The sequence below is a fragment of the Rhopilema esculentum genome, unplaced genomic scaffold, assembly GCF_057945365.1.
Source record: "Rhopilema esculentum isolate cy_ngs unplaced genomic scaffold, ASM5794536v1 HiC_scaffold_37, whole genome shotgun sequence".
Lineage (NCBI taxonomy): Eukaryota > Metazoa > Cnidaria > Scyphozoa > Rhizostomeae > Rhizostomatidae > Rhopilema > Rhopilema esculentum.
In genome coordinates this window covers 867,018-887,417 of record NW_028300848.1, presented here as the reverse complement: position 1 = coordinate 887,417, position 20,400 = coordinate 867,018, and the positions used below count along the sequence as shown (strand labels likewise).

Sequence of the window (20,400 nt, the reverse complement as noted above, 5' to 3'; positions counted from 1 at the left end):
TTCAGAATTAAATGAAAATTTGATAAAATCAAGATTTACTATGAATATAAAACAAAAAAATTAAGCCCAATTCTATATCCTTCTTTCTGTCATTTCATTCAATCATTTTATTCCAGAATAATCATGTAAACAAGCAATCACACTAACATCATTGCTTCACATCATGAGTGATTTCAGACAAAAGGGTAGCGGTGTAGAGCTAGGAGTTTCTGAGCTCTCCTTTTCAAATGAAGGTATTAAAGGTTCTGTGCAACCATTTTAAGAAATTGTTCAGGAGGGCTTCCTTTCTATTTATCTCAATAAACTCTTTGAAAATGATACTTTGGCATGTATAGTTACAATAGTCTTACTTTCACCTATAGTAGATATTTGGCATTTTGTCTTTCTCTATCTTTCTTAGGTTTCTTATCATGATCTTGACATGATCTTGACAGACAGACATTGCTACATTGTGCAACCTTTCATTCTAGTTACATAACTTTCTCTCTGTTGGGATATCCTGTTAAAATACATATCTACCCATTAACTTAAAGTGACACAAAATTTTATTGTAGAATACTGAAATAATGACAGTTCCTCTATCACTAAATATGAAGTCATGATAACATGAACCACCCTGGACTTTAATCAACAACTAAACTAGAGCCTTGTTGCTTGAGGTCAAGCTGGGTGAACCCAGAAAAATCCATAGCAAGCAGACTCAATATAAAAAACAATGTGTCACACATTTCATGTCTGCACTTTTAAAAACAGGGCAATGAAATGCATTGATTTTTACATGAATGATGTCTTTTAGTGACATCAACAACTTTTTATAACAGGTAATTCATTTTCTGATAGAGCTTAATGGACTTTATATATTGAATTAATACTAGGCAGTTCCTAAAAATGTTGCTTTTGTCTTGCACTTCAAATGCATTTAAAAAATTAAAGTTCCACAAAGAACAAAGGCATTGTTTTTTAATAACAACAACTTTCACTGAAACATGATACTTCTTAAGCAGAGTTTTCAGTAGGAGCCTAACTTAATTGTTCTGAAAATAAACTGACTCAAGTGGGAAACTGAGCTGCAAGCATGAGTACGTTTTTCGCAGTTCCATAGTGATGTCAACAAATGCATAGCTAATGTCGTTGGCGGAATCATAAGAAGAGTTTCCGTTGTTCAACTCTTTTTCCGATATCGATAGTTAACTCCAAAAACAAAATTTGGCTGTCTAAAAAAATTTAGAAAAGTTGGGTCATCTAGAAATTATGTAAACCCGCCAACCGATACCTGACGCTAGGTCCGAATTGTTATGGGGCAACTAGGCCCTAACATGCGTTTTGTACTCTTATCCCACGAATTCTTCATCCAAAACATTCAATGTAGCATCTAGCACTTTGAAAGAAAACTTGAATAATGTCAGTCTATTTCAGAAATGATATTGTTTTTACTTACCCTTCGAACGCGCTATTATTCCAACAATTCTTGCTGGTACCTTCAATGTTTTGCTCATCTAACTGTTGTGCAAATCGTCCAGGTCCTCTGGTACCATCAGTTTCCAAGCATATCAATTGAATTGCAACTTAATACTGCCAAAGATAACAAGACAATTATTCTTTTACTCCAAAACAAAAGCATAGATACTGTCATCTTCCTCTTTCGATGTACTGAACTCTCCTTGTCCTTCAATAACACATGCGTAACACCGCCATAAGAGGAACTATAATAGCCATCGTGTCATATTTTTCAGGTAGCTAAACAAACTGCAAAATTTGAATCAAATTCACACTTACACCTTTTTGGGAAATGAAATACAGTTCCGAGAAAGTCGAGCAGATAAAGCATTGTTATCAAGGCGCACCCCAGAAATATGCTAGGTAATTTTCTTGTTTCGATCAACTATTTTCAATTGATAAACTTATTGTGTCCCTCATTCCTTTTTTTTCAAAAAGCCAGACATCTTGTAAGCCAGGTCATCGAAGTAAAAATACATAGGTTGAGGTGGTTTTCCCCATGAATAAAGACATCGTAGGGTGAGTATATGCCCTTTACCTTGCTTATGACAATCTAGCTGTGACAAGATGAACCAAAGTTGTGACAAAACATTATTATAATTCCCAAGCATACCAATTTTGTGTGTTGTGTTTGCTACATTTGCAATTGAATGTGATGTGCTAACATGGTGTTAAATGCAATTCTCAAATTATGGTCTAGCAGTCACTGGCTATGACAAATTTTAATTTTCTTGTCTTATTATAAAATCTTATCACAGTATTAAGAAGGTTTAATTCAAAGATTTTTATGAAGAAGATTGCAACACGAGAGCTTTCTAACAAATGCTTGTTGTTGGAAATTTTGTTTGGGAACATTTTGAGAGATATGACATTGTTAGTTACTAAAACGCATGCCCACACCGTTACGCTTAGTGTGACGTCATGGCCTTTGAGAAAAGGGAAAAGTGGTTGCATTTAGCGGGGAATTTTGACAATAACAGAACTGTAAAATCGTGATACATTATTTTCTAGAACTTTCTTCACAATAAAGGTTCATAACATTACAACAAGATCAATTTGAAACGATATTTGTCGAGTCCAGTTAATTTGTCTCTGATTTTAAGTATTGCTCAGAGCATAAGTGGGCGGTTAGCTCGCGTCATGCAAAGTGAAGTGTGATGTTTATCTCCAAGGTTGCAAATGCTAATGAGAGTTCTGATTCAAAGCAAAAAGCCAGACGGAGTTAAAACGTTTTTCCCTAATCACGTGTATTGTGCCAAGCCCCGGTAAAACGCTCTCAACATTTTCGCTGAACAATGCTCAACATGGTTGGCCTATTTTCACTGTGATTGGGCTAAACGGTTCCAACATTTCACTGAACATTAACATGCGAACAAGCATAAATACCTTCGAAAACAACTTATTTCTTCCAACATGTGAATTAAATTTATTTTGTCGTTGATCTATCCTTTTATTTCTTCATGTGAAAACCTTAATCGTATCGCTAGACAATAAAATAAATCATGTTTTGGTTTTTGCGCCTGGCCTCTACGTTTTTGTAATATTTTTTAACTTTCCAATCCCAATCCCCCGTTTCCTCAGAGAACTTGCGTTGGTGTAATGTTGATGAAAGATATACAGGGCTTAAAATTATCGACTCAAAACTGCAATCGTTTTCCATAACCATATTTGCCCTGCCCAGCGAGAAGATTGCTTTACAAACAAGATGTGCAAAACAGTGTAGTATGCATGCGTGCAATTGACATGTTGAGAAAGTTGAAAAACGGTTCCTTCAATTTTTCATTCCCTTCTTTTTTACTTCCAAAAAAACCCAAATTTTCTTTTGGATAGAAATTTCCTTCCAAGTGGAAGCACTGTGAATGGTTTTTGGAAATAAGCAGGGAGATTCATTTATGGGAGAAACAATGCCATTATAAAACAACAAATTCGAACATACTGGCACATCAAAAAGTATCGTCTCTCAATTCATTTATTCTTTCTTGCTGTCTTGTTACGGCAGCCAGAAACAATGATAACGGAGGGGACTCACAGCGCTGAGGGTAAGGGGTAGATAAAATATTCCTAGCAAAGCATTATCAATCTACAGCTAAAGCGATTTTAGAAAAAAAAATCATTGTAAACAGGTTCTGAAAATATACTCATCTATGACGTCATCACTCTTTTCCTGTAAGCCGTATAGGCAAAGTTATTAAAGACACAATGGTATTGATAGTTTGATTGCAACAGAAACCAATGCATTGAATGTTAATACCTTGATAAATACAGTCTATTATGGCATAAATTACATCTAATACACAATAAAATATAATATATTTGAAAAGCAGTTACCTAGGAAAAACGGAACATAAATCTTAAAAAAGGTCAGCGAATTTTATAAATACTACATCGAAGTTGGAAATTTACGAAAAGTTGACTTTTGCACATTGAATATTATTGCATCGCACAATTTTTGATAAACAGGAGAAATATGACTTAACTCGGGAAATAAAAAGTTGCTGTTTGACCACCAGAACATTTTTTAGGGAAATTCAATATCATAGTTTATTTGGGGCACGTCTCAGCGGGAAGAATAGGTCTAATCTGCTTTTATCAATTTATTGACCCTGGAAAACATACTTAGCAATTAAATTGTGAAACTCCAAAGGCACAGGCTCACAAACATGAAATTGCAAATGCTACTCGAATAATCAACGGTTTCAATCAAAATATCATCAACCATCATTTAAAAACATTTGTGTGTAGTCTTGCGTAAGATCGGTTGTAGAGACATTGCTTATAAATCATTGTCTTTAATATACCAGGGAGCGAGCGTCTGAAGACGGTTGCAAGATATTAGGCTCTTTGACATGTTTACTACCAGGAATTTGACTGGTCGAAATAAACCTGTCAATCAACGGTGGCCAATCACAAATCGAAGTGTGGTTGACGTGGGTTATTTTGAATCTTAAAAAAACATTTACAGTGATTTTCCATTTTTACTAATCGTGACATTGGTAGATTAAGAAGAGAACGAATACACGAGGTATCAAAAGGAAACATATAAAAGAAACATAAAAGAAAACATCTATTGGAGGTGAAAGTAGAAATTCTCGGGCCATGACATGCGTAATTAAATATCATACACAATAGAGACAAATATGCAAGTGGAGGCTTTGTAGATACTTCTAAGCTTTCCGAAGTCAATGCGCCGACATAAAGATGTCCTTTATATTATGTTGGCGATAAAATCAAAACACGGTATAGGATGCTGCAACCGTTTGGAGCTAAAAATTTGACAACGATGCATTTCACAAATCAGGACTGAAAGACAGCACATTCAGTGAACGTTACTTCAGGAGCATTGAATGGCATTCAGTTCAGGTATTTTCTGCATTTCTTGGATCCGCAGTGGCAAGGCAGTTTTTCTTCTTCGAACGGAAATTTGTAATCGTAAGTGAGCTCTTCACCTGGGTAGATTCTGTAATATGAGAAAAAAAAATTGTCAAAAAAACCACTGGGTAACAAAAACAAAAATATCTAGGGCAACAATATCAAACATATTAGAGTTATTGAGTTGATTACTTTGAAAATTCACGATAAGTGCTGAAGGCAAGATATTTTGAATGGTTGGGTCTGTTGCTTAACTCCATACTCTAGAACCTATCCTCGTGAAAAAGAACTTACAAAACTTGGGAAAGAAAAGACTACCTCTTTGAGTTTTCGAGCTTATTTCAGCCGAAAAATCATATGGTTTTTATTTAAGGTAGTGTCTCCTTAAAATGTGTCACTACAAAACTCTCCTATCGCAAGGCATCACCAATTAGATTCATAATTAAAATAGACCTTAAGATGAGAATCTTATGAAATAACTGTTGACCTTGTGATGCCTGTATCCACATACAAAACAATACCAAGACACAACTGGGTATATATTTTCCATCGTGTTCTTTCGGAACCTTATTCTGACGTTTTATGCTCTGAGGAGTGCCAGACGAAAAAGCTTTTAGTATGTCGTAAAATGTTTGCTTTTTTCAAAGCCATTTTCAAATTTTGTACCGCAAAAAAAACTGTTCACATGCTTCTTTGTTGCAGAGAACCGATTTTTGTTGCAGAAACTGAATGTAGGGAAATACTAACTAGGCGTTGCAATATCAATAAATACACGGGCGGCGTCAAGAAATTCAAAGTCGGGGGGGGGGGGGGGAGGGGTCGAGTTGATAGCATTATTAGACTAAAAACCCAAGTTTTGAAAAACGCAAATGGTTCACGTTATTTTATGCCTATGATTTCATAGGGCAATCGTTATGCTAGCGGTACATTAGAAGGGAGCGGAGAGAGGTTTTCGGAGGCTCTAGGAGTATCTGAAAGAAGAGGATTCCTTGCGAGCGAGCAGAACATTTTTTGCGACCACGTCCTTTAGATTAGCTTAAATTGCAGTTCAGAATATTTCTTACAGTCATCACCTTGGAATCATTTAAAAGCACTATGCACTCGCACATTTATCGCACTATGCAAAAAAAGGATTTATCGCGGCTGAAGCCCTCCAGCCCCCCCCCCTCTGGTGTCGCCCATGTTATTTATGACCAACACACTGTTCAATAAACATAGTTTCTCAGAGCATTAATACAAACCCTCGGATAACAAACAGTGTTTTGCTACATTTTTATAAGAACTTTTAGATTACTTTAAAATGTTCTGGATGTCTGATAACACGAATACAAATTATTAGAAAAAGTGTATGGAAATTATGTAAACTATACGCACCTTCTTGACGCGAAAATTACGATGTGTTTTTCTCCATCAACAGACACAATACGGGAATAACAGTTAGACTACAAGACAAATAAAAACATGCTATTGCCAAAAAATACTGTAGTGTAAAAACCTTTATCAGTAATACCTGATTAATTTTGACATATATATAAAAGGGCTAAACGCCTAAAACAGCTTTTGTCTAAGACTAAGAGGTATTTTCATACAATCAGAATATGAAAGATAAGCCAATTGCCAAAAGGTTTTTAAAATTAATCAAATCATCAGCTTCATTTGATTGGTTTGTTTTAAACAAAAAGTGATGTGACTGACGAGTTCAAATGGGAAATCGAACGCTGAAAATAGTCCCTAATCTCATGAGATAAATTAAAAGACCAAATCATTGATGTCTGTTAAGGTGCACCTTGTAGAAGAAAACCAACAAAACACCAATGTCCAGTGATAAAAGGCAATCGACAAATAAAAAAGGGGCTTAAGCAATCTGTCAATCGTTATTCGCCAGTCAATGGAATCACACTCACTGATTGGTCAATTCTTGATTGAAATATAGTTCAAGCCCCTTGAGTATTTGTTGATTAATAAATAATAATAATATTGATCTCGAATATTTATGCTGAATAAACACTTCAACTTAAGAGAAGCTTTTAGCAAAGTGTGTCCAGTAAAAATTAGAAAGTAACCTGAATAAAACCCAACCTAGTGTAAACAGTAATAAAAATGCACCCGATAACATTTTACATTAAAAGTGTCCACGCATTTCAATTAAAATGTTTCTTTAAAAATAGAGCAAAATCCGTTGTTTGCATTTCGCGAGCTTCTAAGGGAACATATTGTACTCTTTTGCACCAGTGAAAGAGAAACTTTTTCTGGCATGTTTTTATCTTTGGGAGACGTATTATTTTAGAACTGTTTCTTGTCCTAATCGAATGTTTAATCAGTTGGAAGTAGTGTTTGAAAGGATCAATGATTTTATTGTCTAGGCATGATCTGACAAGGATAAAACATCGTTTTTTATTGGCATTGGACAAAGACTGCAGTGTGATTTTGTTGACCAAGTCTCTATTCGGCTTTATTGTGAAAAGAATCCAGCTTGTCTAATTGAGTTCTTGTCTAATTGAGAGAGCAGAAGGATGCCGCAGTGAATGAATTTTGGTAAAATCATACTCTGGTATATGGCCAATGTTACTTTAACATCCAGTTCTCCTCGTAGTTTCGCAAGGAGACTCAGTCGAGATGATGCCTTTTTATAGCACTTTTCAAAAAACCTTTTTGTATTCAGGGTACTGTTAATTGAGACTCCAAAGTACTTGTAGCTGGTTATCTCCTTATTGTTTATGCCGACTTTGAAATCTGATGATCGATTTGCTATTTCTTAAGTGGTTCCAAACAAAAGAGTTTCAGTTTTTCCTTTATTGAGGTTCATAATAAGTTCATTCTCGTGGAATCATGCTTCTAACCTACATATTTGATTACTTTGGAGTTTTCAATTACATCAGAAAGATCGTTCAAAATGATTAGGAATAACAACGGTCTAAGGATTGATCCTTGAGTAGCCCCTTGCGAAAGGCTATTACCTTTAATATAAAGACCCAAATGATCTAAATTTACACATTAAACAATTGTATACGTACACACGTCGAATAACCAGGGTTTTTCTAAAGGATGCGACCTTTAAAAGTTTTGTGTCAGACGGGCTTCGCTGGTTCCCAGTTTAAATAGGCACTACTATTATTTTGTTGATAAACTTTACACAATGGACAGTGCTCAGCGGGAAGAAAGAAGGAGCAACCTAGCGATTTCCGTGCCATTCTCCCCACACAATCATATGAATACGTTTCCTGGCTACGCAACTTTTACCCCAAAAGCAATGAATACAAATCAAGAAATCAACAAGCGGTCTTTTTACAGCCTGTTTTTATTTTCGAAAATTAAGCTATCTATTCCTTGCAAATGATAGCTTTTATTATGCAAAGTCTTGCTATTTTACAGTTACTGTTTGAAAAATTATCAATGTTCAAAGTATCAAAGATCAATATTGTACAGGGAGTGTTCCCAAGGAGGGAGAGGTTCGATTCGGGGATTTGTTAGTTAAAGCTTAGTTAACATTCATATGGGTATAGATACGGCTTACCTCACAAGAATGATTTATGAACCGAGCCTCGTTGCCAAACAGAGTTGCGTCAACCACGCATAAATCATCGATTCGGAACATATAACATCCATAACCCTTTGAAGAAAAACAGAGAAAAGCATAATTAAAAGACTGCGAATCAAACATCACGACAAATTCAGGCAATTGGCTATTTGATTGAAATTCAGGTCAAAAGTGAAAACATAAAATGACTTAGTCTAAGAAGTAGAGAAATTATAAGGTTTTTAGAGCTGTCTTTTCATCTACAAGGGATCTAAAAAAGATGCACATAATTTCACGATTCATATTACCATTGAACTTTGTTTAAAAGTTGGAAACTGTTCTACTGTGCATTACAGTTTGATAACACTTACCCAAAAGGGCTTTGTACTTTAGACCTTTTTCACGAAGAAACTTCAAATACATCCCTATCCTACTTTTATGGAAAGATTTCTTAACTTACTTTTCCCTCGTAGTAGTTCTCCCTCTTGTCTGTCAAAGTAGCACGAATAACCGAGCCTGCGTATTCAATGACCATCTCACCAGCCTCTATTTGACGCTTACAGAAAAGCCCTCTTCCGTCGATACGAGACCTGTGAAAAGAAACAGCTTTATGTAATGGTTGGCGGATAATTCTGGGTAATACTGAGACTACACAGTATCTACTCGCCTCATAGAGCAATAACAAAATGTATGAGTAATCCATACGCAACTATTTTAACGTTATTTTTGACACTGCAGACACACCGGCTAAAAAATATGATGACGTTGGTATCAAAATAATAAATTAGTTGACTTGTATAAAGAACAACTTTCAGAATCACTTTAAAGAACTACTTTATTAAAGGTGATTGAAAAATCAAAGCATATATCCTTAGATTACAAGCGTATAAAAATATTTAATGTCTTTAATACGTTTGATCAAAGTCAAAATAAGCAAGGTTAATAGCCCACAGCTGATTCAAGAGTGTTTTTTCTGTTATTTGATTCAACTAAGATCAATTTTCAAAGTCAATAAAAATTTTGACGTAAGCAAGAATAATTTTGTAATGAACCCCATTTACAGTGTTAGTCTGCTTGTAGTGACCAGCCTTCGGGGAACATTTCGAAGTTCTGCAGCTAGCCTACCGTAAATATTCATGATATAATAAATTTTACGAAAAACAGCAAAGTTGAAGGGAACAGTAATAATGTCATACCTATATACACCAACATGATTCTTCACGCTGTTTTTAAGCTGCCTAAAACGCATCGACAAAGGCAGATCTGATGCAGTTTTGTTTATCTCTGCATCATTGTCCGGTTCATCTAGACATTTTGGAAGCGTTCGGTAGGGTGATGCTAGCCATGCAAACATGTCTGCAGGCGGTCTCCTGATGGAAAAAAATATTGGCTTTGAACGAATGCTCTTCGATATGGCCCTTTCAGAACACTGACTAAAACACATCCGTCTCACGAAGCATAAAGTGTTCTAGACTGGATAACAACAAGGGAAAGACAATTTTTTGACATATGTTAAAATGATTCTACTTCTAATTTTACTTCTTCTGTCGACATACCGAGTACTTTCTAAAAAAAAGCATTATCATAGCAGTTTCAAATATGAATAATATTTATAAATCATAATATACAAATAATATAAAGTATAATGAAAGTATGTACACATAAGTTAGAAATAAAGTTTGCAAGACTTGTTTTTTAAAAAACTAGAGACTTGACTTTTGGATTAAAAGTCTCTGTGGATATAAGCTGGAGACCATGTTAACCACAAAAAAATGTTTTCGTTTTGAAGAAATCTCTACAAATAATATTATCTAGCCAGTCCTCTTTACCACTCAGAATTTCACCACATCGCCTCATTACACCACCACATAACCCTTTCTAACAAACGTTTGAAAATTCACATTATAAAGCCAGTATCTTATCTGGTGAAAACATGAAGTATTAAAACAGTATTCATGCAACTTGACTACTTTCATAATTTGATACACTTAACATTTGAATATAGATAACGAAATAGCATTCAATACCTTGATACTGCTTCAGCTCTAGCACAACCATGAGGATTGAGAGGAAGTTCCTAAAATTGTACAAGATTTGTCTTCATCTATTGATGTATAGAACAGGACGTTGGCAAGTTGCGACTCTGAGTGATAGACTTAATGCGATCAACAGGCCACTGTTAAAACTACTCTCAACGATTATTATTTTATTTAGTTGTTATGTCCTCCAAGCCTTCCTATTCTTCACATCAAAAGTGTGTACAGCCCTGCCTTTACGGTATCGACCATTTAATGGCATACAGGTTAAGACAAATTTTCATTTTACAATTTTACGATTTGTCTCAGACTCTTTTCATCATGCAGTGAAAAACAAGAATTACAGCATTATCCATTTTCAATCAAAAAACTTGCTTTGACAGGGTAACTAGCATCAAAATTTAATGTGAATGTAAAATTGAAGATAATTAGCCTAAGTCATTTTGGAGCATGAAAGACTACAATAAAACACACAATGTTCAACAAAGAATTTGTCAATTATTGATAAAAAAACTTGCTGTGACAAAGAATAAAAACCAGTTCTTAGAATTAAATCTTACCTTATCCTCGTCAACGGTACAAGGAAGGTGAAACTGGAACTTATAACTTCTACATTTGTGTCCACCAGGAAGCTGCTCGGCCAAAAATACGACAGGGAACTTCGACAAACCGAAGAAATCGAATGCTTCGCTGTCTGAAAGGGAATAATAAAACGTACTTTAAGGGCTAAACTGCGCCAACATTTTGGCTCGCGAACCAAAATGTAGGATCAGATTTGGTGAGAGCAAATAAAAAATACTTTTGAGTCTCTGAGAGAAAATAAAACATGCTTTAAAACCTTTTCAGGAAGTTTCCTGTAAAAGATACTTGCAATCATCATAAATAAACTGAATGCTTATTACATCATTAAATAGCTTCAAGAATTTATTCAACATTTTTCTCTTGAAAGGGTGGCATTTTTCTCAGAAAATGCGATAAGCTATAAAATTCATAACTAATGATCAAACAAATTTGTGCATTGAGAAAAAGAAAATTGGCATGGTTTATAGTGGCATGGGTCCAGACTTCAGATTGTTGGTAAGATTGTTGACGAAATATTTGAAAAGACAGAAACTTACCGTTGAAAAGAAATGTTGGTAGTTTTTGATCGGTTCGTGTTTCGTTCAATAGGTCAACAAGCTGTTTCCAAATATCTAAAAAATTAAGGATATAAAAATGAGCACTTTTATATACTTGATATTCACTTTTAAGTTAGTGTATCATTTATAAACAGAGACAACGAAAAGGGTTGCATAAAATATTTTTATCGGGGATATTCTCACTGAGAAAGTACTGGCGATACTCATCGCAGTTTTGTAATCAGAACTCCTAACTTCAAGGTTTGAAATGTTCCTGTCTACAAATTTTGCCTATGAACAATGTGCTATCCTGCCTGCAGACAGAGCAGAGCTAAGTGTGCGTTTTTTGTAAATTGGCTTCTTTGGCTTAATGATATAAAATTGGCGTAAGTACGCTCATTTCGTCATGACGTCATTTTGTGAGCATAACTAAATATTCTAGGTTGCATGTTGTACAATACGAAATTTATACATGTGAAATTTTAGGGAAAAATTTCCAAATTCAAACACATCTTGTAACTGAACATTGTAGGAATTACGCGTAAGAGGCGCTGTTACGAATGTTGGCGTAACAGGGTGTCATATCATTAGCGTAACAGCATAGTTTTGGGCATTCATAAGAGCGTTGTGATTATCAATATTGGCGTAATGGCTTGTTATGAGCTAATTAAACAATATTGATTTTGTATAAGAACATTTGGTCTTTAATGAAAGTACGTTTCTGTAAGCAGGAACTCATCAAAGTCTGGGACTGTTTTATGCATGTAAACACGAAAATTTTCAGTGATATAAAATTGCCACTGATCTGAAAATTTTCGACAAATGATCCTTTGGAAAGCTACTTTTGGGGCTTGAAATGTCTTGAGAAAATTTTTTAAGCAAAGCTACCTTGGACTGAGCTGCCACTGATCTGCAAACCCTCTTCATTTTTCACGTGAATGCGCAAACTCGATTTTGCAGTCTCTTTTCCGTTTTTAAGCAGCTTTTCCATTTGTTCATGATACCAGTTGCGATTCTGACGATTGGTGCTCTTACTCACAAGAACAGAAGAGCACGATTTCGAGAGCGAACTAGGCCGTTCAGGCTCAGAATCCGATCTCAAGTCAGGAGCAACAGTTTCCTGCGAACTTGCGCAAGTTACTACTTGATCAGGGCGTGGAACACTTGTTTCCAGTGCATTTGTCCTTAACTCTTTTTCATTAAACATTTCTGGCATTAATTTAGCTAACTGAGCAGCAGCCTGTAGGCACGAGAGTTCAGTTATATTGTTCAACGATAACGGTGAATCCTCTGCTATGCTACCACAGGGGGAGTTCCCTGATTCGTCGCTTTGTGACAGCTTCTCTACGAGCTCTGAGAAAGCTGGTAAGCTTTTGATATCCCCAGAATTTGATTGCCTCAATTCTCTACTCGAACCATTCAAATCGTTTTTATCATGTTCACTGGTTGCTGATGAGCTCTGAATAGACAGTCGCGATAGATTCTGATGGTTATTTTGTAAAGATTTGTTGCTATTAGGTACAGATTTATCAGAACTTGTGTTTTTCTCTGATTGAAATTCAGTTACTTTGTTTAAAGGTATATTCCTATTTTCGTGTACTCGACTATTGACTCGTTCTTTCACACAGTCATGAATCTTTTTCATGAGTTCGGCTTTATCTAGCACAACAGTGTTGCCCTTTTCCTGTCCCCCGTCATCCTTTGTTTGATTCTGTGCATCAACTTTTTTCCGTTTGCCTGCAACGCAATTACCCCTGTGCACCTGAAACGGCTGTCTCTGAGCACGTGATTCATTAACTGTATGCGTGTGCCAAAATGCCTCTGGCAAGTTCATTGTATAACACGGCAGCATCGCACTGTTTGAACTGACGGGGAGGGGGACTGGGTTCAACGAAGACGGATACGTCAATCCTAAAACTCGGTTTAGGCCCTGCAAAGTAGTGTCACCAACGTAATGTAACATCTGGGGATTTGTATTGAGGTGGTAATGAAGGTGTTGGGCTATGGCTACAACAGGCGTCTCAAATTTTGGAAGTATTGGTCGCTTTGAAGAGCCTGTGCAATCCGGCTGTAAGATGGTTGGTACAAGTTCATACCTAAGTTTGGGTTGTATCAGCCTAGGCTTTGTCACATTTTCGAAAGGCTGTTGATTTCTGCCTTGAAAATCAAAGGGTGAAACTTGTGAACTCGGCTGGGGTATGATCTTGTGTGGTGTGTTCTTTTGCGGCGACGTTTTCGTGTATGTTGGTCTTTTGGGGTTTGGTGAAATGGTTCTTATTCCAGGAACAGAAATGGGGGCATATGATGGTATAGTGACCGTGCATGTTGTTGCTATCATATTTGAACGTGCTGTATTTGCGAGACTGGAAATATTTGATCGCCTCGGGCCACTGGCAGGGAGAGGAATCTTTCCGATTTTGAGGGGTCTTCCTACGTAAGATTGGGACTGCGTACAACTAATTGTTGTCTCAATACGCGCTGTGCCATTCGACGGTTCAAGATTATCAGGTCTTTGCTTTTTTCTTAAACTGTTTTCATCCACGGATTCAAAATCTCTCTCTTTTCTTTTTGTTGACTTAGATACATGACAAATGGTCCATCCACTCATACACTGGCTCCTTCCTTCCTCCTCCGCAATCGGTTTGGTAACTACAGGCACCTCTTCAATGGTACAATAATATTTACAGCGTTTCCGGGTGTCCTTGGTGCTCCAAAACAATCTGGTAGCCCTTGGATAAACAAAAAATATGGTCATAATCAATAATCTTGGAAACTGAGCCATATCAAAGTTTTTAGCCTGATAACAAGCTCATTTATCCTTTAGAATATATGGGCTTGTCATCAGGCTATGTTTTTAGGGCAATGTTACAAAATGTCCCAAAATGTCCCTAGATAGGGTTAATATTGAATGGTCTATAATACCTTGAAAAATAAATTAATCAATGAGATATTAAGATCTGGTGTTTTTTCCTTCATATCATAGAGATTTTCCCAAAGAAATAGTTATATAGCCGCAGAAAATCCAGCGAAATAAAGCGAATAGCTGCTAGACATACAATCTCCAAGCAAAGGTCATTAACACTGGGGAGACTCCGAGAAAACAAATACAAAATAAACTAGACAGAGTTTTAAAAAAGGTATTTTCTTTAACGCAGGGTTTTAAAAAAGGTAATTTCCTGAAGACAGAGTTTTAAAAAAGGTATTTTCTTTAACGCAGGGTTTTAAAAAAGGTAATTTCCTGAAGACAGAGTTTTAAAAATCGTATTTTCCTGAAGACAGATTTTTAAAAAAGGAATTAGCAGTCGTATCAGAAATCATTGAAAATGTGTAGAAGAAGAGCTGTTGATAAATATAAGTGGGATTATAGAAAAAAGCACCGCAGAAACATCATGTCTACCTGAAGCCAATGGGTAGCAGAACGTCGTCACTATTTGATGCATCTGTCAGTCTTCCAAGGCGCTGAACAATCAACGAACCTGCAATTTAAAGCGACCAAGATGTAATACAGTTCGTAATGCGCTTTTTAATACCACGTGTAGATAATAAAAAAATATATCTTTTAGAGTCAGATGCCAGTAAATGTTCGAAGAAAGGGAAAGATGCAAAAAACATTTAAAAATGCAGAAAAATGAATAAATACGCTGTACGTCATATTTAGAACTTGTGTGAAATGTAGTGTTTCCATTAATTTTTCATAGGCCCTCCTACCAAAATAAACCATCTCTTTCTAGGTTGTCTAAAAATAAGCCACATCTTTTGGACTTATGTACCCAATCTGGTAAATTGATTATATTGTACCTCAAATAATAGTGATAGATTTAGCAAAAAAAGCGACCCGGTAGGCCACTATGATACGTTCATAGGAGAGCCAAAATTGGAATTAATTGAGCGGGCTTATGGAAAGCTTTCTTCAACAGGATTGCCAGAATAATTTTGTTCCAATAAAATAAAAGACAAATGGTGCATTCAACTTAGTTATCTCGAGTTACCTGAATAAAGGCTAACGGAGTCTGGATCGTGATCAGCATTGTACTTCTTAAGTGTTGATACCTTTGCTAAGTCGACCATCACAGGTCTTGCAACCACGAAGCCTTCGCCGTCAAGAAGAACCTGCGATGTAGGAGTCAACAAAATCAGAAAGACTGATTGGATACAGGAAGGAGTTGTTGGAACAATTCTTGGTTCCGAAAAATGCCAAAAGGCCTTGGTATAATCTAACGAAAAAGACAACCTGTACAAGTCTTTATCGTTGATAGAGGATGGCCCGGGGGACAGGGCCATGGACCTCCATCTGGTTTTCGAGATTCTGCCATTACTGAACATTCAATAACAAAAACGAATTGTAGTCACAATGTAGTCGCCACTTGTATTGTAACCACAATGAGCAGAGGGACTAGGCCCTGCTGAAAATAATTTCTTACCTCACTTTTTGACTTCGCCCGATGTTTTTCGCAATACACTAGTTTGTTATCTTGAAAGATCACAGAGCTGTTTCTAAAACAGAAGATAGTAAATGTAAATAAACCTGTTCAGGGTGCTACGTTTTCTGAAAGATTCGTGCAGTTAAACTGACAAATACATTCAAGATGTCAGAGGATCCTGGATTTCCTAACAGATCAAAGGCCGGGTAAAAAGAAATAAGGTGACAAGGCCACAAAGCTATCATCAAATTCTTCTTGAGGACTCGATAAGCTAGATATACCCTTTCACTCAAAGCATAAAAACAAAGCAGACCCAAAGCAGAAGGATAACGTTATTATATTTACCTTCCACACATGAAATGATAATTACTCTGACAGCTGGTGGCACAGCAGCCAACAGTAGCCCCCCATTGCCGACAAGTTGAACAGCGCTGAAAGGAAAAAAACATATTCAAGTTCATGTATCCATCTTGATAACATTAACAATGTGGAAATTTGGAAGGTTGGAGTGTGTTTTCTGAAAGCTATATAACAACATTCTAGCGAATGCAGTTTTAATTAGTTTGGGGCCTTTGTTACGAGGGCTTATATCAAAGGAAGGTACAACCTCACAAGACCTAAATTTCATCTTTTCATATTCCAAGATTCAAAAATTCCAAGATTCCAAGATTCAAGCTTTCTTGATTCCATGTTTTCAAGATAGCCGTTCACGAATAGCAGGGTAACACCTGTGCTAATATGCATAATAATTTCACTGTTACCTGTTACCATCTCTGCTACCACTTAAGAAAGATAGGGACACCCATCGCAAAAGAAGAGAGATTGTCGGAACCACCTCATCTTCCCTTAGCTTTGGTAGCACCAACGCCAAAGGAGCTATTAATTGCTGGTGAGAGCCTAAGTAGAAGGTGCTCAAATTTATCCTGTATTATCAAAAAAGAGACATTAAAAGTTCCAAAGACTGGAAAAAAGGTTCCAAAAATAACAAACACGAATACAAACAACACTCGGAATTATCCACGTACAAGTTGCTGGCCTCTTGTTATTGCGTTGTGGACGTTTTGAAGGTGTCCCGAATCATTCTCGTAGACTTCTGCAGACCAAAGCGCGCAGTTCACGTGAACCCATTCATTGTTGCCGGCATAGAGTATCCTCCCAGCATCCTTTTCGAAGTCGTCCCCGTATTGATTGCAAAGCTGACATCTTCTGTCGTCATTCTAAATAAAGAAATCAAATCAATTCAATTGCCCAGTTGATTTTGATTCAAGGCACTTATTATGAAATCATTGCCGTTGCGTGGAGTCCGTTGAAGTAACCACGATCCATCTTCTTACGCAAGGCTTCTATAGAGCAAATATTCATCCCATAAAGTTAAGATAACTCAGAATTGTGTTGGTATTGCGTAAAACTTGATATATATGAAGCGATCAAATGTCGGCTGAACGCAAAACTATTAGCCTGACAAGTCTTATGATAGCTACTTTTGAGACAAATTATACTCAAACCCTCCCAGATTGATAAACAGGGACCCTATAATACGAGCTGTACCCACGTGTTTGGCTGTTCGTATTCTCCCTTGCAAATTTTCCGCATCAACATCTTGACAGGTATCATCATCCATAGCAACGCCATTTTGAGAAGAGCCGGCAAGGTCTGGATCTGCATCGGAAGACTCGGTCTTGGTACTAGTGACGTCAGAGTATGCATCATTAGGGAGATCGGTTTTGACTGTGGTAGCCGCTCCTTCTACAATCTGGTGGGCGCTGTCCACGTTCGTCACTCTTGATACTGCTTTTATGCCATTGTCCTGCATAATATCCTGAGTTTCTGATACACTTTTTTCTTTGCAAAGCAGTCTTTCAAATATATTGTCATCTTCTGATGAAGACTTTGAATCTGTATTCACCAGTGCTAATTCCAATTCAGATGCTTTGTCAAAGCTTTCTGTGTCGCCTTCCCCATTCTTTTCCGTCCTGAGGTTACTTTCTGTATTGTGATAGGTGTGGTCCAAGTCAATCGCTTTCACAGCACTCGCTGGTACTAAAACTCCACTAGTGATTGATGTTTCTAGCGGTGCTTTGGTTATATCTGGTTTTGGATCTTCCCCACCCGACCAGGAAAACATGGATTTTAATTGCTAGAATGAAAAGCAACATTCATAAATTTGTCGAGAAATTATGTATACAAGCAACTGTAGTTGTTCTCTTGAATTAAAAATAGCAAAAATAAATACTCAGTTATCTTCCCAAGTATATTCAAATACATTCTCAACTTGAAATTCCAATGTACATTTTTTATGAAATCAGCTGATTATTGTTGATCATAATAATCTATTTACATGGATCAAGAGACAAATGGCGAATAACTAACCTTTTTCAACAATATTTCGAAATCAAAAATTATCTGGTCAGGCAAAACTCCAATAACCAACTCTTTTAACTTCTCTATGAATTCCATCATTGCTTCTTTGAAATCAACCTTTACGAAAAAAAATGAGAAAGTAAATTTTGTTGTAAACAAGCTTTTTAAATCGTGCTTTCAAATTACTACAATGTAACGAGTAACTCGTTATTGCTCGAAACATCGTTTTTAACTTCATTTTGGTACTTAATTCATTTACTCGCTTTTTGTCTTTATTTGGATGACGCAGCTAAGATATTTCATTATTTTTTTCAAATAACTGCTCGAGATGATGGTATGCTAAACTGATGATTTGTAAGCTGCGGGATGTTAATTCACTAACATAGGCTTGAATTGAGCTATACTGTTTGGTAGATTACGGTAATCCAAGGTCTTGATGAATGACAATTCCGCAAATTCTGATGTTTATAACAATTTTCGGGATACTGAGTATCATCATATCATCAGATATAAATTGAGAAAGAGAAAGATTTAGAAAGAAACAGGCAGAAATTAATACAAAAACAACAGAAACAACTGTAACCAACAATTAAAAATTATAAACACACAAGGCTTTGTAAAACTCACAACTTTAGGCATTTCATGACGTTGAACTTTTTCAAAAATTTTGTCGAGCATATTCTTTGCGTCACTTTCTTTGAACTTAAAGAAAAATAAACAACAAATTTTAACTAAAACCAGAAGTGTGAACATACGACTTTAACTGGATCATTAAAACAAAACAGGGATTCTTACTTCGTAATAATCATAAAATAAATAATTATACCTGGTCATAGCTTAAGGTATCCCAATAAGGGTAAAATTGGGAAAATGCCTCAAGTTTAAAGAACATGTTTCTAATATAGGCTTATCGTTGAATATACCTAATATCAAATCAAAATATCAAAGTGTGTTAGCAACAATATCAATCAAGCGTAGCATGCCCAAATACTTTTAAGGTCGTGCTTTTAAGAAGATACTTTGTTCCCTAAATAAAATAAAAAAATTAAGTAGCTTGAAACGCTAAAAATTCTTTTGTACAGGAATCCACAGCAAATTACACAGAGTGTAGAGTACCGACAGAAGGTTGCAGACAGCGGGCCTCATTGATGTGGTAATGTAGTTCGATGTTAGCATTCAGATTCAAAAAAAAAATTTAATGTATGATTAAAAGGTAGCCTCACCTCTGGAAGATGTTTGCTTACGATCTTGTAATCGCTTGAAGCTACCAATTCATAGTAGACCTGAAAAAACAAAAGCAGCTGTTCAAGCAGAGGTTAACTATTTGGGCAGATGAATGCAATTGAAACCTTACATGATTACCCTTCTGTCGAATCATAGTTTATATATACTTAAACAAGGTATAGCTGCAAAAATAATTTTCTTTCTAGGAACTTCGTAAATGAGAGAAAAATTTTCTGCTGAATAAAAATATTGCAATAAACAGTCCACAAAATTCAAAACAAAGTATTCATTGGTTATTCTCAATCTGGTTTTTATTTGCAATCTGAAAGATTTTTCTCTTAAGGCGGGTTTACACCATCGTTTTTCCTTAAACTTTTTTTCGATATTGGACCGCGATGAATGACAACGATCGTGTAAAAGGCTAAAATGCTGAAAAAAGTTTGATGCTATCTGTCGTTTTTAATCCGCTTAATTGGCGATAATGATCCATCGTTGAAGATTTTATTTTGACTCCGGGTCAAAATAAAATCTCTACCATCATTTTTTTCAAAGGGGCCGACAAATGCTGACGTCATGTCAGCCCCGGGGAGAGAATTTCGAGACTTTTTACTAAGTATTCGCGTGAAGAAAAGATTGGATTCATGCTCTGAGAACTAAAATAGTCGGGGAAGGTAGTTAAAACGGGCAGGGGACTATTTTTAGATAAAAAGAGGTTCGGGTTTCAAAAGTTTTCTTTGAGAATGGCCCGTCATTAGCTACACATTAAGGCCCCGTTTACACGATACCGTTTTCATTTGATATCGGATTCATTTGATATCGGATTGGCCTTCTGTTAACACGAGAACGAATGAATCCGA

At 36.2% G+C, this 20,400-nt stretch overlaps 2 protein-coding genes across 4 annotated transcripts in view; both read right to left on the bottom strand.

Moving 5' to 3' along the window:
- The window catches only part of LOC135684718 (uncharacterized), a 33,849-nt gene extending 32,130 nt beyond the window's left edge, over positions 1 to 1,719 (bottom strand). For both annotated transcript variants that reach the window (XM_065200354.2, XM_065200355.2), the window contains exon 1: positions 1,439 to 1,719. The gene's annotated coding sequence lies outside the window, so the exon portion shown is untranslated. The remainder of the gene's footprint in view (positions 1 to 1,438) is intronic.
- A 1,821-nt stretch (positions 1,720 to 3,540) lies between these two features.
- Positions 3,541 to 20,400, bottom strand: part of LOC135684381 (uncharacterized) — a 32,861-nt gene continuing 16,001 nt past the window's right edge. The window contains exons 12-29 of one of the 2 annotated variants that reach the window (XM_065199925.2): positions 19,543 to 19,602; positions 18,947 to 19,021; positions 18,329 to 18,436; positions 17,511 to 18,095; positions 16,984 to 17,175; positions 16,304 to 16,389; positions 15,959 to 16,031; positions 15,527 to 15,647; positions 14,935 to 15,013; positions 12,426 to 14,266; positions 11,538 to 11,612; positions 10,980 to 11,113; positions 10,411 to 10,460; positions 9,580 to 9,753; positions 8,844 to 8,973; positions 8,381 to 8,476; positions 6,241 to 6,308; positions 3,541 to 4,954 (exon numbers count right to left, since the gene is read on the bottom strand). In XM_065199925.2, coding sequence (XP_065055997.2) covers positions 4,849 to 4,954; positions 6,241 to 6,308; positions 8,381 to 8,476; positions 8,844 to 8,973; positions 9,580 to 9,753; positions 10,411 to 10,460; positions 10,980 to 11,113; positions 11,538 to 11,612; positions 12,426 to 14,266; positions 14,935 to 15,013; positions 15,527 to 15,647; positions 15,959 to 16,031; positions 16,304 to 16,389; positions 16,984 to 17,175; positions 17,511 to 18,095; positions 18,329 to 18,436; positions 18,947 to 19,021; positions 19,543 to 19,602 — 4,053 coding nt within the window. In that variant the 3' untranslated portion in view covers positions 3,541 to 4,848. The remainder of the gene's footprint in view (positions 4,955 to 6,240; positions 6,309 to 8,380; positions 8,477 to 8,843; positions 8,974 to 9,579; positions 9,754 to 10,410; positions 10,461 to 10,979; positions 11,114 to 11,537; positions 11,613 to 12,425; positions 14,267 to 14,934; positions 15,014 to 15,526; positions 15,648 to 15,958; positions 16,032 to 16,303; positions 16,390 to 16,983; positions 17,176 to 17,510; positions 18,096 to 18,328; positions 18,437 to 18,946; positions 19,022 to 19,542; positions 19,603 to 20,400) is intronic. The other variant, XM_089115907.1, reaches the window with a different exon arrangement.